Genomic DNA, 21,311 nt, shown 5'->3' on the forward strand with positions numbered 1-21,311 from the left:
GGTTATGGGAGTTCCAGGGGCGGTAGAGCCGGTCCTAGAGGTATGTAGCGTATCGGGGACCATCGCTTCCACGAAAAACGTCGCAGCTGGCATGGCCCAGCTGGTACTTCTGCCGGCATATCGTCACTGGATGGTCCAGTGCCCATATTGGAATCCGACCCGCTGTCTACGCCTTCGCTGGCCGTGTCCACGGATGCGACGGCTCCCCTGGGGTCTCGACGGTCCACAGGAGGCAGAACGGGTGGGTGGAGTCCAAGTTCCCTACGGTCTCGGGGCTCCTCCTTGGCCGTGTTGGAGGATGGTGTCCTGGTCCTGCGTGGGACCTCTGGGCCACGTGCCGGTGGTTCCTGGTTGCGTCGTCATAAGTAGTTCAGGTGGTGTATCTCTGCCCACTGTACCTGGTCCGTGTAGGAGATTGGCCCCGTCGCGTGGAGGACTGTCCCAGAGATCCACGTGGCTCCGGTCTGAATTTCCTCATGTAAACTGCGTCACCCATCATGAAAGTGGGCGGCGGTGAGAGTCCGCCTCTGAGCGGTCCTGCCGTTGACGGATCCGTGCCCCGACGTCAGAGAGGATGAGGCGGAGAAGTGTCCGTAGTCGCTACCCCATGAGTAACTCTGCCGATGCGATGCTGGTTGTGGCGTGAGGTGTTGTATGATAACTGAAAAGAAATCTCTCCAACCCGTTTCCCATGACCTGATGGCTCTCTTGAATATTTGTACCGCTCGTTCGGCTAGCTTATTGGAGGCTGGGTGGTATAGGGCCTTCTGTACGTACCTGATGCCATTTGCATCCATAAACGAAGCGAACCCCTGGCTCGTGACTGCCCTCCCATTGTCGGACACCAGGACCTGTGTGCTGTCTGTCCATTGTTGCTTAAGTGGTCGCCATGGGGACCCGGTGTATTTCCATCCACTTGGAGTGGGCATCCACTACTATAATGAACCAAGGCTTCCCGGGCCACTCTGGTGTTCCTGGCATGGGGTGCAATTTTAGCCCATCCGCTGGATCTCGGCATCCAGTCCAGGCCACCAAACGTAGCTGCGCACCAACATTTTCATCTTGGCCACCCCTGGAGGTCTTGCAGCAGGGGCGTGAGTCCCTGTTTGGGTACGACCACCCATGTCCCCCACAGGAGGACGCTATCTTCGACGCTCATCTCGGGTAGCTTGGTGACGAAGGCCCTCATCCCGTCTGGAATCGCCCTATGTTGGGCTCAGTATTGGACCATCTGTCGGAACCTCGACAACTCGGGGTCGGTCAGTGTCCATTCTCTGATATGAGCTGCGTTACTGGGAAAGTGTCCATGAAATGGACAGCGGCTATCACCTCAGCGGCTGGGGTGGGAGCCGGCGGCTTAGTGGGTAGAAGCAGGCGGCTCAACGCATCCGCGTGAGGGATTCTTGTGTCCGGTTGATGCTCCATAGTGCACTCGTAGGCCATCAGCAGCAGGGCCCACCGTAGAACCCGGGCAGATGCTATCGGCGGAATCACCCGATCTTTAAATAACCCCAGCAGGGGCTTTTGGTCGGTATAAACCGTAAACAGTCGCTCATAAGCGTGCTGGTGGAATTTCCGCACCGCAAACACCACTGCCAAGCCTTTCTTCTCTATCTGGCTGTAGTTCTGCTTGATGCCGGCCAGCGTGCCGGATGCAAAAGCTATAGGTCGCTCCGAGCCATCGGGCATGCGGTGTGCCAGGACCGATCCAACGCCGTATGATGAAGCATTGCATGTGATGAGCAGGTGCTTGTCCGGGTTGAAATGTGTAAGTAATTCCTCTGACGAGAGCCGCTGCGTCACCTCGTGAAATGCCTTCTGGTGCATGGGGCCCCAGCTCCATTTTTGTCCCTTCTTCAGTAGTTGGTGGAGCGGACTGAGCAGCGTCGCCATCCTGGGTTTGAACTTCCCGTAATCGTTCACCAGGCTAGGCAAAGAGCGGAGTTCCATTTGGTCGCGACGGATGGGGGCCTGGCGAATCGCCTGCACCATTTCCTCCACTGGATGGAGGCCTCTGCTATCCACCCGGTAGCCGAGATACGTGACCTCCGGCGCATGGAAAACACACTTCTCTCTCTGGAGGCGAACTCCGGCCCAAGCAAACGATTCGAAGACCTCGGTTAGGTTCTCCACGTGTTCCTGATGTGAGGGCCCGGTGATGAGAATATCATCCAGGTAGACGGTCACACTTTACAACCCTCACAAAATGTTCTCCATAACCCTCTGGAATATCGCACAAGCCGAGGAGACTCCGAACGGCAACCACATATATTCGTACAATCCCCGATGGGTATTGATCGTACATATTTTGGGAACTTGGCTCGGCACCAGCTGTAAGTACGTGTGGCTCATATCCAACTTAGTGAACATTTTTCCACCGCAGAGCCGAGCGTAGAGATCCTCAATCCGAGGTAATGCTCAAGGCGGGATACCTGGTTCACGGTCATTTCATAGTACCTACAGAGCCGTACTGACCTGCCCGACTTCAATATGGGGACTACGGGCGTAGTTCAATCGGCATAGTGGATAGGGCAAATAACCCCCAGCTGCTCCAAATGGTCCAATTCCTGGTCTATCTTGGACCAAAGTGCGAATGGCACTGGGAGGGGCCGGAAATAACGGGGCTGGACGTTTTCCTCCACATTTATTGTGACCATAGCACCTTTAAGCTCTCAGTAATTGAATGCATGAAATATTGAAGCATAAAAAGATCTCCTTCAGGACGATTCAGCACCACTCAAACAGCTTAATATGCAGCTCCTGTATTAAACATGTGTAAAGGTTCAGCTTGAAAGATTGATGCACTAAGCGTCAAGAACCACAAAGACATGTGAGACTTTAACTCAGCTTTAATATACTACATGGGAGGCTTACCCGACACAGACGACCCCAGACAGAATGGGGCCGGCCCCAGAAGAGGGTTCTTATACTAACTCCCGGGGGAGTGGCTAAGGCGGAGCTCTCCGTGGCCAGGTCGGGTTACCTACCAGTGACCGAACCTCTGCAGAGCTACAGTACAATACACAGTATTACAGGGCCACGTTACACACAACTATTATATACTATGTACAATGGTAGGGAAGTACAGTGGTGTATCACCACAAAGATCATCTGAAATTATGCAAAATACCTCTGTGTTGCCATCGATTGGAACTTCTTCCAAATGTTCAGTCTGGAAATAGTCTGCAGAGAGGCAGCAGGGTTATATTGATTTTATACCCCAATTACCAACTTGTAGCCTTGCATTCAAGGTAATGCTGTAACATGAATGAAGCAGGCTACATGCTTTCAGAGGCACTGAGAACCACCAAAGAGGAGACTTTGTCTATTCTACTCCCTCTACTAACAGTTGATGTTGAATCTGCCATTTTGTTGTAACTATTATTAAAAGCCAACACTCTGTTTTTGACATATATGGAACTGCTCCAGACATCAGGTAAAGTCACCTGCTGACAACTGACATTAAGGAAGGTCCATGTGCAGAATGGTGAAAACACAAATGTAACTTTATAATCAGTATGCATATGTAAGACCTTGCTAAAGGGATTATTTTGTTGTCTTTCTTTGTGATCGGGGCAGCACTGTGGCGCAGTGGTTAGCACTGCTGTCTCATGGCGCCGAGGTCCCAGGTTCAATCATGGCTCTGGGCCACTGTCCGTATGGGGTTTGCACATTCTCCCCGTGTTTGCGTGGGTTTCGCCCCACAACCCAAAGATGTGCAGGGTAGGTGGATTGGCCATGCTAAATTGCCCCTTGATTGAAGAAAAATGAATTGGGTACTCTAAATGTATTTGTTTCTAATGATTTTCTTTGTGACATTGGATCAAATATTGCTCATCTGCGATTGCTCTCGTTGCTCCGTCTGCTCCACAGTACGTATGTGTGCGTGTGTGTAGGGCGCAAAACCAACTGGAATTAAACAGAGTCAAGGTTGGTATAAATTTGAATATTGTAGTTGGCGAAGTCGTCAACTATTTGAAGAGCATATTTTTCCATCTATTTATAAAAGGCATTGGTGCTGCCTTTTCCCATTAGTATGACAACTGCACAAATTCAATCAATGATATCTGCATCCTTTGAATTTCTTTGTCTTAATAATGCCTATTTCTCTGAGTCTATTGCGACACTGAAATTCTACAGTCCTCTTTTGCTACGGTTTTTAATGGTATAAAATATCTGGATCTGGTTCAGCGATTTGGATGGAGTCCAACAATGTCAAATGAGTCAGCCAAGATTTCAAGGAACACAGCTAATATGATAAGAACCTGTAATTGTTACAATTATTATGTATTTTACTAATATGTTTCCTTTAATTTGACAGCACTTATCCAGTAGACACAGCATACAGCAAAGTACTGCACAGGTAGGTCATAGGAAACCCATAAAAATTAGCACTGAAGTTTATTATTGGCGATTTTACTTAAAGTAAGTCTCATGCAGACAATTTAATATTGTAAAGAAAATCTAAAATGTATGCATCATTATATTAAAGAATAAGTACTGAAGGTATCTTAAGAATAGCATTTTGACTGTTAATCTTTCATTTGTAAATTCAATGTCTAAAATAATTATTTCCAAAATCTCCTCCCATCAAAAACCATGGGGGTGAGAGAGAAAAGTCTGGATCACACAATAGAACATGGTTTCTGTCACTGGGAGTCAAGTGTGAATCCACCCCATATTAATTTGCTGATAATTCAGCACCAGTTGGCAATCCAAGTTGGGGACTGCAATGTGGCTGATCGAGGAAGTGGAGAAATATTATCTTGGTGTTAGTCGGTGGAATATTTCTTAGGTGCCGAGAATGGTGAGGAAATTGTTCCATTGACACCTTGATGAACACAAAACTTGTCATAACATCAGCTTAAAAGAAAGGTGAACATTAAACTATGTAAAAAAAATAATAATAAATAAAGACATATCTGCTGAGCGGAGATCTGCAGAACACCTTCCAACCGTGTTGTAATATTTGCCTAAATTTTAGACTGCTCTGCAACACCAAAAGTATTTTGGGTCAATGTTTTAATCATACCTAAAGTAAGGGACGTGCTTGGAGATAATTACTTGATATTGAAAATGCTTTGCACCCAACTGCCACAAGAATTTAATTTTTAAAAATATAATCTTTATTGTCACAAGTAGGCTCACAATGCTGTAATGAAGTTACTGTCAATCGCCCCGAGTCGCCACATTTGGGTACACAGCGGGAGAATTCAGAATGTCCAAATTACCTAACAACACGTCTTTCGGGATTTGTGGGAGGAAACCAGAGCACCCGGAAGAAACCCACGCAGACACGGAGAACGTGCAGACTCCACTCAGACGGTGACCAAAGCCAGGAATCGAGCCTGGGATCCAAGAGCTGTGAAGCAACAGTGCTAACCACTGTGCTCCCATGCCTCCCACCTAATGGATAAATGTGTCCCATATTGCTTTGAGCTATAAAGCCCAGTAAATTCCAGGTGGATTTTGTTGGTCAGTGCGAACATACTTAGCTGAAGTAATAATCAGGATACTGGAGTTGCCTTCTGCATCTTTGGGCTAATGAGGGAAAAGTAAACTGCTTATCTCATAGTCACTAGCCAAGGATTCCTGCTGTATTTTCTTTTAATTTATTCGCTCATGTGGGCATCCTTAATTGCCTTTACGAAGGTAGTCTTGAGTTGTCACTTTGAACTGTCCATTTGGCGTTATACCCACTACGTTTGGGAAGCGAGTTCCAGGATTGTGACCCAGTCACAGTGAAGGAATGGCGATACAGTTCCAAGTCAGGATGCCGTGTGGCTTGAAGGAGAACTTGGAGATGGCGGTATCCTCATGCCCTTGTCCTTCTAGGTGGCAGAGGCTGTGAGTTTGAATTGTGCCCCCAGATCCCCATGACTCTTTATGGTCCTATGCCAACTTAGTGCCAACTCATGCCAGCTCATGATCCCCACACCCTTTGTTTATACACTCCTCCATCCCAACTCACCAAGTATCCTTTGACAGTCCCGTGACAATTTTGATAGTTCCTTGACAGTTCCAAAGAGCTAAAGGATTATTTACACACAATCATGTTTACGTTTAACAATCCCAAAGGCTTCATGTCCTCCCCTAGAGGTGTCCAGGACCAAGTCCAAGGGTGCCCTGGCTATCTAAACAATTCCACCAAGTTCCGACCTCTTAGCTCATCTAATCTGCACAATCCAGGTTTTACACGCCTGGTCTATCAAAATTCCACTTCACTGCAGACTGCTTGTGATTTAAATGGCCAACTGTCTTCATAAACCTCACGCGCGAACCCCAGCCCCATTCCACTCCTACCGCCACCCCGCCACACCCTGAAATGAGAAGTGTCATGTTCCAGACAGGTCTTTGAATTTCCAACCATATCCTGGACTTTTGCCATGATGGAGAAGTCCCCCAGGTGAAAACCTGGACCTTAGCGTTCCACTGAATGAAGCTGCACTCATTTTATTGCACAAAGTCTAGTTGCTGTGAAATCAAAATGAGAAACACAGGTATATGCTAGACATGGTGAGTGGAATTTAATGCCCTCCCCATGGAATGTTTGGTGGTGTGAAAGGTATTTAATCTGCCGATGGGACCCCCCACTCCTTTAGGCTAAGTCCGAAGCAGGGCGGCCCATGGATGGCCTTCTCACTTGGCCGCATTTGAGGCCGTTAAATGAGAAATTAATGTTCATTTAAGCAAGTGCTGAAAAATTAGATTAGAATAGATAGGTGCTTGATGGCCTGCGCAGACACGATGTGCTGTGCTGTAACACTCTGTGACTCTAACGGCTTCTTCCCAGCACTGCTTGTACTAAACCAGTGGTGGGCGGGTGGACTCATGATGTGGGGAACACAAAAAGAAAACTTCCGATGACGGCCATGGAGTGAATGTTTGCACGAGTGAATCCCTTTCCTCACTCGGAACAGGTGAATGGTCTGCAGCTCCTGCTTGAAGATGTTGGTTTTGGCCTTTTTGCCTCGTGCTTTGGGTACATCGCCAGAAAACTGGAGCGGAGGTGTAGGAGAAGAAGTTCTCCCCTGGAGGGGCATGTTTGCGGGCTATCAGACCCGGCTGAAGGCAATGAGAGACCTGGCGAAAGAGTTGGAGGAAACTCGGGACGCAGTACCATATACGAAAATGGCAGATGGGGAAGGCCGTCTACGGGAAAGCTGCAGATGGAGCAATTAATGGGCTTCATTAAAGAGCAGCAAAGCAACGAAATGCAGAGCAATTGGTTGATGGCGATTGAGGGAGCAGTGGCACCTCTTCGCAGGTCCCTGGAATGGGTGGAAAAGTGCCGTGAAACACGGGGCAACGATCCAGGAGGTGGAGTCCGAACAGAGTGACCATATTGTGTCTTTGGAGGCAGAGGTAAAGATCCTGAGGGATCTGTGCAAGTCGCTGCAGTCGAAGGTGGAGGACCAAGTGAATAGGTCCAGGTGACAACGCCTGGGCCTATTCATTTGGTCCTCCAGCTTTAACTGCAGCGAATTGTGGGTTTGCCAGAGGGAGTGGAAAGAAGGAGTGTCACAAGCTACGTCGTGAGAATGTTAGCCAGGTTGGTGGAGGAGAAGGTGATGGATAAGGCCCCAGAGATGGACCGGGTCCGTAGGTCCTTGAGGCAGAAGTTGAGAGCAGGGGAGCAATGATTGTGCAGATGCACAAGTTTCTGAACAAAAAAAGGATCCTGAGGTAGACCAGGGCGATGTCTGCAAAATTTGGGTTTTGTTACTGTTCTTCTTTGCCTATTGGGGGGAAGTTAAGAAGTTGTAAATTTGTTAGGAGTGGCCAATTGTTCCCCCCCCCCCCCCCCCGCTACTTCTTTCGGCAGGTATTTTGTTTTTTTGATTTTATTTTTGTAATGGTTGCCTTTCTGGGGCTTTTGATGTCTTTGATACTTTTTATGTTAATCGGGTGCCTGTTGTGCAAGTTAAGATGGGTTGTATGGGGGAGGGATGGGGGCCTTCGAGCGAGAAATGCTCGTGAACGGGACTGCAGTAGGGGGGGGGAGGCTGTAATAGTTGGCCAGTGTGGGGAGGGGAGGTGGGGTGGGAGGAGGGTAATCCAACGTGGCAGGTATGGAGGATGAGTGTGGTCATGGATGGGGTGGGGGACCATCTTGCTTGGGCATGGTTTCGAGTGGAAATGGGCGACCGTGGAGTGAGTGGTCGCATATTTGGTAGCTCCCACTCGTGGTTGGGACCTTTTTCCCCGATTTACGGTGGATTTGACCGACAAAACAGGAGACTGGTAAAGTAGAGGAGAAGGATATCCCACCAGTGTATGGATTCATGGTCCAGAAGTGGTCTGAAAAGGAGAAGTCGTTGGTCGAAGACGAGAGTGGAGTCTGCAACGCAGGAGAATATGGCGGAGGGTCAGCGACTGAAACTGCCGGCCCAGTGGTCAACGGAGCAGCTGGTGGCCTTTCTCCAGCAGAGCTTTGCTCAGCAAAGAAAGGAATACCTGGATCCGATTAAGACTGGAATTGATCGTGTGGAGCAGAGATTGGAAGCCCAGGGCCAGGCGATCCAGAAGGTTGAAGAGGCAGTTGTTGGGCACAAGGAGCAGCTAGCCGCGATGGCGGAGAGTATGGGGCTGATGAAAGGACCACCTGAAGAGGCTGCAAGAGAAAGTGAAGGATTTGGAGAACCGATCGCGCAGGCAGAACCTCAGGATTATTGGCCTTCTGGAGGGCAGTGAGGGATCGGACGCAGGGACATATGTGGCGCGTATGTTCGAGAAGCTGCTGGGGGAAGGTGCACTTGCTCGACCGCTGGAAGTGGACAGGGTGCATAGAGCGCTTATGAGGAAGCCGCTGAGGAATGAGCCGCCAAGGGCGATGGTGGTACGAATGCACTGGTTCCTGGACAAGGAACAGATCTTGAGGTGGCCAGACAGGCGAGGAGCTGCATGTGGGAAGGCAACGAGCTGTGTATTTACCAGGACTTGGGTGCGGAACTGGCCAAAAGAAGGGCAAGTTTCAATAAGGTGAAATCGGCCCTCTTTCAGAAGGAGATGAAGTTCGGCATGAGTTTGTAGGTCACTTATGAGGGTCAGGACCTTTATTTTGGATCGCCAGATGAGGCGATTAACTTTTTAAGGACAGGGGACTGGCAGGTGATGGAGGACATTGAACTTGGGGGCGAGTAGCTGTGTTCTTGATATACTGCTAAATTTATTTTCTCTTTGGGTTTTGCATGTATTGTTTTCCACTGAATTTGGGGCCGTTGCTCCGTTTTGTTTGTGGGTTAACTTTGTCCTTAATGGGCGATGGTGGGTGGAATTTTCTTTTTTGTGTTTGTTGGGGATTGTGATGTTTTGCATATGTATATTCGAGCGGGGGAGAGGGAGATCAGTGGGGGGTAGGATAATTGGCGCCATGGGCGGGGGCTACCAGGCTAGCTGGGCGGGCTAGCTCACGGAAGCGCAGTGGGGGGTGAGCAGGCAATCAGTTTGTTGAGGGGGGTTGGGATTGTTATATTGTTATGGGGAGGAGAGGGAGGGAGGGGGATATTGATCTGCTGATGGGGGAGGAACTGGGGCTTGAGACAGATTGGGGGTTGATGACAGGTGGGTGCCCTAGGGTGGACCTGAGGAGACGCGGTACACAGGCTGGAGGCTGGCCTAAGAAGGGTTATGGTTGATTGGGGGAGGTGCCCCCCGACCAAGCTGATCTCATGGAACCATTGAATGGGCCGGTCAAATGGGCTCACATATTTGAAGAGTTTGAAGGCGGTCATGGCAATGTTACAGGTGACGCACCTAAGAGTAGTGGGTAAGACTAGGCTGAGGAAGGAGTTGGGCAGGTATTTCATTCGGGGCTAGACTCTAAAACTAGGGGGGGTAGCGATCTTGATCAATACGTGGGGGTCATTTGAGGCAGGGAGCATCAGGGGCTAGTTTAGCACAGTGGGCTAAACAGCTGGCTTGTAATGCAGAACAAGGCCAGCAGCGCGGGTTCAATTCCCGTACCAGCCTCCTTGAACAGGCACCGGAATGTGGTGACTAGGGGCTTTTCACAGTAACTTCATTGAAGCCTACTTGTGACAATAAGCGACTATCATATTATAGTGGGGGGGAGGTGGAGGGGTGGGGTAGGTACGTTATGGTGAGTGGGAAGCTGGAGGGGATGCCGGTATTAGTGAATATCTGCACCAAACTGGAACAACGTGGAGTTAATGAGGCGGGTGTTAGGGAAGATTCCGCACCTGGACTCGCATAAGCTGATCATTGGGGTGGCGGGGGGGGGAGAACATCAATACGGTTGTAGATCCGAGGTTGGATCAATCGAGTTCAAGGACAGGGAGGGTACCAGACACGGCGAAGGAACTAAAGCGGTTTATGGAACAGATGGGAGGGGTAGATCCGTGGAGGTTCAGACGACCAGGAGCGAAGGAGTTTTCTTTTTTCTCCCATGTACACAAAGTGCACTCCTGTATTTATTTTTTCGTTTTGAACAGTGCTTTGCTGGCGGGGATGGTGGATGCCGAGTATTCGGCAATTGTGTCAAACCATGCCCCACACTGGCTGGATTTACGGGTGAGCAAGGAGGAGGGTCAGCACCCGCAATGGAGACTGGATGTAGGATTGTTAGCGGATGAGGAGGTGTGCGGGTGGGTGAGGGAGGCCATCCAGAATTATTTGGATAAAAATGACACAGGGGCGGTTTCGGCAGCAACGGTATGGGAGGCACTGAAGGCAGTAGTTAGTGGGGAGCTGATGTCGGTGCAGTCGCATAGGGAGAAGGTGGAGCGGGCAGAGATGGATAGGCTGGTTAGGGAGATCCTCCAGGTGGACAGAAGGTACTCGGAAGCCCCGGCGGAGGAATTGTTGAAGGAGCGGCAGAAGCTGCAGATGGAGTTTGGTCTGATATCCACAGGGAAGGCAGGGGGCAGTTGAGGAAGGTGAGAGGGGCGATGGATGAATATGGGAGAAGGCCAGTAGGATGCTAGCACACCAGCTCAGGAAAAGGGGGTGGCCAGGGAGCTAGGAAGAGTGAAGGATAGAGTGGGGAACAGAATTTTGGACCCAGCGGGGTGAACGGGGTGTTAAAGGAATTTTACAGTCAGCTGTATGATTTGGAGCCCCCAGCTGGGGTGGGTTTCCGAAGGTGGAGGAAGGGTTGGTGGCGGGTCTGGGAGCCCCGATTGGGATTGTGGAAGCAGTAGAGAGATTGGAGGCCATGCAGTCGGGCAAGGCCCCGGGACCGGACGGGAATTTTACAGTGGAATTTTAAAAGAGGTTTTCTGGGGTGCTGGGTCCGCTGCTGGTGAGGGCATTTAATGAGGCTAGGGAAAGGGGTGTTGTTCCCTCAACAGTGTCACAGGCTTCGATCTCATTGATTCTGAAGAGGGAGAAGGACCCAGAACAATGCGGGTCATACAATCTCCCTTCTAAATGTTGATGCCAAATTGCTGGCCAAGGTTTTGGTCTTGAGAATAGAGGATTGTGTTCCGGGGGTGATAGGGGAGGGTTTGTTAAAGGAATGCAGCTGATGGCCAACATTCAAAGGCTCTTGAATGTCATTATGATGCTCTCCGAGGGAAGGGAGGTGGAGGTGGTGGTTCCTATGGACGCGGAGAAGGCCTTCGACCGGGTGGAATGGAAGTATTTGTGGGAGATCCTGGGGCGGTTTGGACTTGGGCAGGGTTTTGTAGACTGGGTCCGGTTGCTGTACCAGGCGCCAGTGGCGGGTGCGCGGATGAACCGGGTGAGTTCGGAATATTTCAAACTGAGCCGGGGGACGAGGCATGGATGTCCACTCTCCCACTGTTGTTTGCCTGGACTATAGAGCCAGTGGCAATGGCGCTGAGAGCGTCAAAGGACTGGAAGGGGCGAGTCCGGGGGTGGGGGGTTGGACAGAGGGTCTTGTTGTACGTGAACGACCTACCCCTGTATATTTTTGACCAGTTAGGTGGATGGAGAGATTATGTAGATCTTAGGGGGATTTGGCCGGTTCTCGGTGTAAAAATTGAATATGGGAAAAAGTGAGGTTTTTGTGATACAGGTGAGGGGGCAGGAGAGGAGGCTGGGGGAGTTGCTGTTTAAAGTGATTGGAGGGAGTTTTCGATACTTGGGAATTCAGGTGGCACAGGGATGGGAGCAGCTACATAAATTAAATCTGGCCCGGTTAGTTGAGCAAATGAAGGAGGACTTTTGGAGGTGGGACATGCTCCCATTGTCACTGGAGGGCAGGGCACAGACGATAAAGATGACGGTTCTCCTGAGATTTTTGTTTGTTCTCCAGTGTCTCCCTATTTTTATACCAAAGGCCTTTTTTAAGCGGGTTAATGCGGTGATCTCTGGGTTTGTGTGGGCGGGTAAAACCCCGTGAGTCAGAAAGTGCTGTTGGAGCGGAGCCGAGGGGGAAGAGGGTTGGCCCTGTCGAACATTAGGAATTACTATTGGGTGGCAAATATAGCCATGATCAGGAAGTGGGTTGTGGGGGAGGGGTCGGTATGGGAGTGGGTGGAGACGGCATCATGTAGGGGCACAAGTTTAAGAGCACTGGTAACGGCACCTCTGCCGTTCTCGCCGGCCCGATACTCGACCAGCCCGGTGGTGGTAGTGGCTCTGAGAGTTTGGGGACAGTGGCGGAAGTATATGGGAGTGGAGGGAGCGTCGGTGTGGGCTCCAATTTGTGGCAATCACCGGCTTGTCCCAGGAAGGTTGGATGGGGGGTTTCGGAGGTGGCAGAGAGCAGGTATTGAAAGGCTGGCTGGGGGATCTCTTTATCGACGGGAGCTTTCCTTGTTTGGAGGATTTGGAGGAAGAGTTTGAATTGCCGGGTAGGAATGGGTTTTGCTATGTGCAGGTGAGGGACTTTGTTCTGTGGCAGGTTTCGACCTTTCCGCTTCTACCGCCACAGGGGATACATGATAAGGTAGTTTCTAAAATGGGGGTGGGGGAGGGGAAGGTCTTGGAAATTTATAAAGAGCTTATGGAGTGGGGAGGAACCCAGATAGGGGCGGTAAAGCGCAAATGGGAAAATGAACTGGGTAAGGAGCTGTAGGCAAGTCTGTGGGAGGATGCTCTGAGTAGAGTCAATGCATCCTCATCATGTGCCAGGCTCTGCCTGATTCAATTCAAGGTGTTCACCGGGCGCACATGACGGTGACCCGGATGAGCAGATTTTTGGGGGCAGACGACAAGTGTGTGAGGTGTGCAGGAAGGCCTTGGTAGCTCGGAGACGGATCCTATTATCCTGGAGGGACTCAGAGCCCCCAAAATCAGGGGGGTATGGGTTAGCGACATGGTTGGGTTTCTCAGGCTTGAGAAAATTAAGTTCGCCCTGAGAGGATCAATGTTGGGGTTCGTCCGGAGGTGGCAGCCGTTTATCGACTAATTCGGGGAAAACGAAACTGTTAGCAAATACAATAAGGGGGGGCGGGGTTAAGGACTGAGGGGAGTATGGGGAGTTAGGTTAGTTTAGTTTAGTTTAGGCAGGATCAGCGAGAGGAGATGGAGGGACTTGGGAATTATGTGTGTTGTTGGTTGGGGTGTGGAGTGTTACATACTCAATTAGGTTTACATTTGTATTTGTATCTTTTGCTGTTGTAAAACCATAAATACCTTAATAAAATATTTGTTTTAAAAAAAAAGAAGCAAACCCATGCAATGTTGCTTGCAGAATCCGAGGGCAGGGAGGAGAGAGAATCTCTCACTCAAAGGTCAGTAACTCACGGGTCCGCGATTCCCAGCTTGGGTCACTGTGCGGAGTTTGCACGTTCTCCTCGTGTCTGCGTGGGTTTCCTCCTGGTGCTCCAATTTCCTTCCACAGTCCAAAGATGTGCAGGTTAGGTACATCGCCCTTAGTGTCGAAAAAGGTTAATTGGGTCACTGGGTTATGGGGATAGGATGGAGGTGTGGGCTGAAGTAGGATGCTCTTACCAAGGGCCGGTGCAGACTCAATGGCCGAATGACCTCCTGCTGCACTGTAAATTCTATGATTCTGGGAATGGCCCACACTGAACAGTCAAATGCTGAGTGGCACTTAATGCAGCGGGCCTTCTCTAAAAGAGGTGATGCGGGGCTCTTATCGCTCTCCACCAGCGAGTGAGACAACTGTTGTCTCCATTAAATAGCCAGTGTTTTGTCATATTAATTAATAAATACGTGCATGATTGTTGTAGAATATGCCCTTTTCTCAGAACCTTCCAAAAATGTCCTTTTTAGGTATATATCTAGTTCCTTTGCAACAATTAACAATTGAGGATGTTTAATGTCAGTCGTTCTGTTGTATTTTTGAGAAATGTGACCTTTTTCCTTCTTTTTGAAACAGACAGATACCATGAGGCACCGACATGGTGACACATGCCGCATGCCTGTTCCCCACCATCTCCTCTTGAATATGAAGAGCTTTACCTACCACACCATTGGAGAGGATACAGACATCTTCTTTTCTCTTTACGACATGCGAGAGGGCAGGCAGATCAGGTAGGAGCCCAAGAGATGGTGAATTCAGCTAAAATTTGTGGGCTGTTCAACAAAACACTTGGGATTTCACATTCCTAGGCTACCAAAATCTGACTAGAGTGGAGGCAGCTGCTGATTTAAATAGCCAGCTGCCACCATTCCCATCCCTGCAAAAATGTTAAGTGCCCTGTTTGGGAGGCAGGACTCAGTACTTTTGAATAGTTCACCTATTTTCACCATGGCAGAGAGGCTCTGGCTCTGAAATGGAGACAGAGTGTTCGCGCCGTCGTGAACGCCGTCGAGGTTCACGACGGTGCGAAACGGTCCTATCCCCACCGATTCAGGGCCCGAAAATGGGCTAGGAGCGGCGCCGCGTCATTTACGCACGCCAGGCCTTGGCGCCGCGTAAAGGCGGCGCCGCATACATGACGTGGCCGGCGCCGCATAACTGGCGTCACCCGCGCATGCATGGGTTGGCCGGCGCCAACCCGTGCATGCGTGGTTGCCGTCCTCCCTGAGTCCGCCCCGCAAGAAGATGTCCGATGGATCTTACGGGGCTGCGGAAGAAAGGAGGTCCTCCTTCAGAGAGGCCGGCCCGACGATCGGTGGGCACCGATCGCGGGCCAGACCCCATTTGAGGCCCCCCCCCCGCCCCGGTGCAGGATCCCCTTCCCCCCCCCAGCGTTCCCACGCTGTTCCCACTGGCAGTGACCAGGTGTGGACGGCGCCGGGGGGGAACCCGCCGTTCTGGGCAAGCCACTCGGCCCAGCCGGCACTGAGAATCGCGGGGGTACCGGTGAATTGCCATTTTGCCTGTCTCGCGCGATTCACTGGACTGCGCCGCGCAAAACGCGATTGTGCCGATCTGGCCACTTCCGTGAATCGCGGGAGGGCATCGGACCGGCGTCGCGGGAAAATTTGCCGACCCAGGCGATTCTCTGAAACGGCGCGGGAGCAGAGAATCGCGCCCACTATGTTGTGACAAAAATCAGGTCCCATGGTTTCCACTATCCACTTGTCTTTTCACAGGCTGTTGTGCACAGCCTGCCTCCTTGTTCTTATACTAAATCTACAGTTTTATAATAATGTTTGTTAGAGCCTACTCATTTCACAGCAAGAATTAAGCAATATAATTGAGAGCTAGGTGGTGTGACTCCTGTGTTGTCAAACCAAACTATTTTCACCACAAGGAGTAGAAGGATTTCAGGAATGCTAATCTGCCTTACTGTAGCTTCCCCTAACTTGTGCTGTGAGAGCAGCAGATCATGTACGAGAGAGATTCTGAGTCGATGGGCAACATGTGGTGGGTGGCTCAGACATGAGAGAAAGTTAAAAGCCAAGTTGGTAGCCTAGATGGAAACAAGACCTGAGGACAGAGCTCACACAGATCACAAGAATCCTTATATGCAGATAAAATTCCAGTTTACTGAAAACCCCACCCACACTTTTTAAAAATTCATTTACTGGACGTGGGAGTCGCTGGTTTGGCCAAAATTTGTTACCCTTCCGAAAGTGGTGAGCTGCCTTCTTGAACCATTGCAGTCCATGTGGTGTAGGTACATCTACTGTACTATTCGGGAGGGAGTTCCAAGAGTTTGACCCAGCAATAGTGAAGGAACGGCAAAACGTTTCCATGCCAGAGTGGTGAGTGACTTGAGGGGAACTTCCAGATGTTGGGATTCCCAGGTATCTGCTGCTTTTGTCCTTCTAGATGGTAGCGGTCGTGTTTGGAAAGTGCTGTCTAAGGAACCTTGACGAGTCCCTGCAGTGCATCTTGTAGATAGTACGCATGGCTGCCATTGCTCGTCAATGGTGGAGGGTTTGAATGTTTGTCGAACGGGTAGCAATCTTTCCCTGGATGATGTCGAGCTTCTTAAGTGTTGTTGGAGCGCAACTTGTAGAATCATAGAATTTATATGCAGAAGAAGGCCATTCGGCCCATCGGGTCTACAGCGACCCACTGAAAGAGCATCCTACTTAGGCCCACGCCTCCACGCTATCCCCATTTCCCAGTAACCCTACCTAACCTTTTGGGCTCTAAGGGGTGTTGCTAACTTTTGGTTGGTTCAATTGGCTCTGTTTTATAACCTTTGCTCTGGAGTCGCCAGGTATCTTTATGATACCACCACGAGGTTCAAGTAATGATCAATAACTCAGTACACCAATTAGTAAGATTCAAATCAAAGCACATTTATTATACACAGTAAATCGCTACTCGACCCGTGCCAGGCTCCAAACACTTTGAGATACAACCAGCCCGCTCCCATAGGCAAAATCGGGATCTCGCCGTAGCATGGCGAGAAACCAATTATCACCACTTAAGCCCTAATTCCATACAATTAACAGGAGCCACCCCATATCCAATGGCCTCCCATCATTCATCGGCTTCCCCAGAACGTGGTCACGCTGGCGCCGATTAGTACTCCTTTTTAAAAATGTGAACCTGGTGGGAGGGCTTTTGTGGAGCTGAGTAGCCATCTTTGCTCACAGGCAAAGAGGTCGGGGCCACTGGGCTTGCCACTCCTGTGCTCGGTGAGGGGGTGGGAGACCCTCCGCAGAAGTGGGTCGCCATGGGAGGGTGGGGGGAGGTGCTGGGGGAGCAACCGGAGGGCAACCACACGTGGCACCACCATGCCAACTCCAGGATTGTGTGTAACCGTTCCAGGGGCAATCCTTTTCCCTGTCCATCTGCCCCACTGACTACTCATAATCCCCACAGACTGCCAAGGCCTCTGGCCATTTGGCTGAAGGCCATTGCGAATAGGGAATTGGCAATTGTGGTTAAGTGAGCACTTCACACAACCCAAATGGATTCCCGTGGGTAGGCATCCTGATAGCACGTGGGATTCGTTGTCTAGCATCCTAATCAGACCGTGATGCCTGTACACTGTGCTTAAACACTATGGGAGGCAACACCACACGCAGCAACCAATATCCAACACCCAGAGGATGGGACACAGCTCTGGGACATGTCCACGGCCAGAGGGTGGGTGAGTGCCACGGGGAGGGAGGTTGCCTGGAGAGATGGGCCAAGGGTTTGGAGGCCGGCCCACATTGCAGAAGAAAGTGACAGCGGGGTTCCGGTGGCGACCATGAAATGAGCGGTCGAACATTTGGCAGCTCCCGCTCATGGTGGTCTTTTTGTGGCCTTTATGCCGGTTTGTTGCAGGAATTTTGTCGAGGAAAGGTGCAGAAGTAAGAACAGAAGAAATTGTCCCCTAGTTTATAGAGCTGCGGTCCAGAAGTAATCGGAAAGGAACGAACCAGGTGGCGGTGGTGACGGGTGAGGAGCGGACAACGCGCGTGGAGTGGCGGACGAACAGGGTCGGGTCCCGCCAGCTCAGTGGTCGATGGAGCAATTGGCAAGCTTCTTAAATGAGAAGTTCACCCAACAATGGAAGGAGAGTGTGGAGGATCTGGCCTGGGCGGTGGACTCGGTCAAGGCAGTGGTTGACCGCGTGGAGACGAGACTGGCAGCTCAGGGACAGGCGATCCAGAGGTTGGAGGAGGCAGGTGGGGGAACAGGAGGGACAGTCCATCTCGATGGCAGCAGAGATTGGGATGCTGCGTGACCAGCAGACGAGACTGTTGGAGAAAGTGGAGGACCTGGAAAATCGTTTTCGGAGGCAGAACATTCGGATCGTGGGTCTGCCGGTGGGAATCGAAGGATCGGATGCTGGTGCGCATGTGGGTAAGGTGTTGGAGAAGGTGCGTTTGATCGATCATTGGAGGTGGACTGGGCCCACAGGGCTCTGGTGCGCAAGCCCCAGGGGGGTGAGCCGCCGAGGGCGATGGTGGTACGATTACATTGGTTCCTCGACAAGGAACGTATTATGAGGTGGGCCAGGCTATCGAGGCGATGCACTTGGGAAGATGTTGAGATCCGGGTATACCAGGACATGGGAGCAGAGCTTGCGAAGAGGAGGGCGAGCTTTAATATGGTCAAGTCGGCCCTATACAAGAAGAGCATAAGGTTTGGTCTACTGTACCCGGCTCGCCTATAGGGGCTGGGAGTTATACTTTGGCTCGGCGGAGGAGGCTGTGGACTTTATGAAGGAGAATAGATGAGCAGGAGAAGGAAGACCTTGAACTTTGACTGAGGAGATCTGAACTATGTTCTGTAAATACTTTGGGTTTGCGTTGTTCGGATTTATTTCTGGTGTTTTGCTTGTTTATTTTTTTTTTCGGTCCTGTTTGGGGTTAGACTGATATAGTTCTTTGTTAAGGTAGGAGGGCTGGGTCTTTGGTTCGGACCTTGGAGGGATGGTTTGGTTGTTTTTACTTCTTGCCTTTGTTTCGATTGTTTCAAATGTTTGCACTAAGAGTGGGGGGGAGGGGAACCAGGAGGGGATAAGATGCTAGGTGCCATGGGCGGGGGCTGCCAGGCTAGCTGGGCGGGCTAGTTCACGGAAGCAAAGCGGGGGATGAGCTGAAGACCGAATTGGGGGGGTGGCGAGGGGAGGGGGAGTGGGGGAGTTTGGAGTAGACTGCTGATGGGGAGGAGATCCTGGTCAATAAGCGGGTGGCATTCGAGGTGGGGAATATAGAGGTGGACCCGGGGGGGTAGATATATTATGGTAAGTGGGAAATTGGAGGGAATGGCCGTGATATTGGGAAATATATATGCCCAAACTGGGATGACGTTGAGTTTGTTAACGGATTCTGGGGAAGATCCTGGACCTGGACTCACATCGATTGATTATGGGGGAGACTTCAACACGGTCCTGCATCCAAGGCTGGACCGGTCAAGTGCCAGGTTTGGGAAGGTATCAGCTATGGCAAAGGAGATGCGGGGGTTTATGGAGCGCATGTGGGGGGTTGATCCGTGGAGATTTGGGAGGCCAAGGAGTAAAGAGTTTTCATTCTACTCCCCTATGCACAAGGTGTATTACCAGATTGAATTGTCTGTGTTGGACAAAACGCTGCTGGCTGAGGTGGTAGATGCTGAATATTCAGCAATTGTGGTGTCAGACCACGCCCCGCACTGGGTAGACCTGCAAGTTAACAAAGGAAAGGCCCAGCACCCGCAGTGGAGGTTAGATGTGGGGCTGTTAGCGGAGGAGGAGGTGTGCGAGCGGGTGAGGGAGGCAATTTGGGGGATATATAAAGATCAATGACACAGGTGAGGTTTCGGCTGGGGTGTTGTGGGGAGGCACTAAAGGCGGTTTTTAGGGGGGAACTCTTCTCAATTCGGGCCCATAATGAGAATGCTGAGCGGGTTGAGTTAGACAGGCTGGTAGACAAAATTTTACAGGTGGACAGGAGGTCTCCGGATGACGGGCTTCTGAAGGAGCATCAGAGACAGCAAATGGAATTTGTGCTCCTGTCCACAGGTAAGGCGGAGGGACAACTTATGAGGGTAAAGGGGGAGGTCTATGAATATGGGGAAAAAAGCCAGCAGGATGCTGGCGCATCAGCTGAGGAAACAGGAGGCGGCGAAAGAGATTGGGAAAGGAAGAGATACAGGGGGGAAGGTGATTTTAGATTTGGCGGGGGTGAATGATGTTTTTTCGGGTATTTTATAGTAGATTGTATAAATCGGAACCCCCAGCCGGGGAGAAGGGTATGAAGCGATTTCTGGGGGGGCTGGAGTTTCCGAGGATAGATGAGTTCGTGGAGGGTTTGGGAGCCCCAATTGGGCTGGGGAAGGTTAGAGACAGGTTGGGGGCGATGCAATCGGTTAAGGCCCCGGGACCTGACGGATACCTGGTTGAGTTTTATAGAAGGTTTTCCAGGCTGTTGGGGCCGCTCCTGGTAAAGGCTTTTAATGAGTCCAAGGAGCTGGGAGTGCTCCCCCCAAAGTTATTGCAGGCATCGATTTTCCTTATTTTGAAGCGGGATAAGGATCCAGAGAGTTGTGGGTCGTATAGGCCAATCTCCCTGTTGAATAAGAATGCAAAATTGCTGGCAAAGATCTTGGCCATGCACATTGAGGATTATGTTCCGGGGGTAATAGGGGAGGACCAGACGGGATTTGTGAAGGGACGACACCTGACTTCCAACATTAGGCGGCTCCTAAATGTAATAATGATGCCTGTGGAGGGGCTCGAGGTCGTGGTGGCCATGGGCGCAGAAAAGGCCTTTGATCGAGTGGAGTGGAAGTACCTGTTGGATGTCTTGGGAAGGTTTGAGTTTGGGCATGGATGAGGTCCAGTTGCTATATCACGCACCGATGGCAAATGTAAGGACCAACCGCGTTCGATTAGAGCATTTTAGTCTGTGCAGGGGGACAAGGCAGGGGTGTCCACTCTCCCCACTACTGTTTGCCCTAGCCATAGAGCCTCCGGCAATGGCGCTGAGGACATCGAACATTTGTCGGGGGATAGTGAGAGGAGGGTGGAACATAGGGTCTCACTCTACGCGGATGATTTACTCCTTTATATAACAGACCCGTTGGGCGGAATCGCTGGAATTATGGGAATACTGGAGGAATTTGGCCGGTTCGCAAGTTACAAACTGAATATGGGCATTTTGGGATCCAGGCAAGGGGGCAGGAAAGGAGACTGAGGGAGATGCCGTTCAAAGTGGTGGGAAGGAGTTTTAGGCACCTGGGGATTCAGGTGGCAAGGGACTGGGGTCAGCTTCATAAACTAAATTTGGGCAGGGTGATTGAGTAAATGAAAGGGGACTTACGTAGGTGGGACGTGCTCCCGCTGTCATTGGCGGGGAGGGTACAGACTGAAAATGACAGTCCTCCCGCGATTGCTGTTTGAGCCTCAGTGTCTCCCAATCTTCATCCCCAAGGCATTTTTCAGAAGATGAACGCGGCGATCTCGGGATTTATATGGGCCGGTAAAGCCCCGAGGGTGAAGAAGGTCCTTCTTGAGCAGGGGGCACAGTGAGGGGGGCTTGGCCCTTCTGAACTTTATTTATTTATTCATTTATTTATTTTGTTTCAATTT

The 21,311-nt window shown here is 50.7% G+C and overlaps 1 protein-coding gene across 8 annotated transcripts in view; it reads left to right on the forward strand.

Moving 5' to 3' along the window:
• dock3 (dedicator of cytokinesis 3) overlaps window positions 1-21,311 on the forward strand; it is a 1,587,592-nt gene that overhangs the window by 453,558 nt on the left and 1,112,723 nt on the right. For all 8 annotated transcript variants that reach the window (XM_072472048.1, XM_072472049.1, XM_072472047.1 and 5 more), the window contains 2 exons: window positions 4,322-4,363; window positions 14,276-14,430. In XM_072472048.1, the coding sequence (XP_072328149.1) occupies window positions 4,322-4,363; window positions 14,276-14,430 (197 nt within the window). The remainder of the gene's footprint in view (window positions 1-4,321; window positions 4,364-14,275; window positions 14,431-21,311) is intronic.

This window comes from Scyliorhinus torazame, chromosome 13 (assembly GCF_047496885.1).
Source record: "Scyliorhinus torazame isolate Kashiwa2021f chromosome 13, sScyTor2.1, whole genome shotgun sequence".
Classification (NCBI taxonomy): Eukaryota; Metazoa; Chordata; class Chondrichthyes; order Carcharhiniformes; family Scyliorhinidae; genus Scyliorhinus; species Scyliorhinus torazame.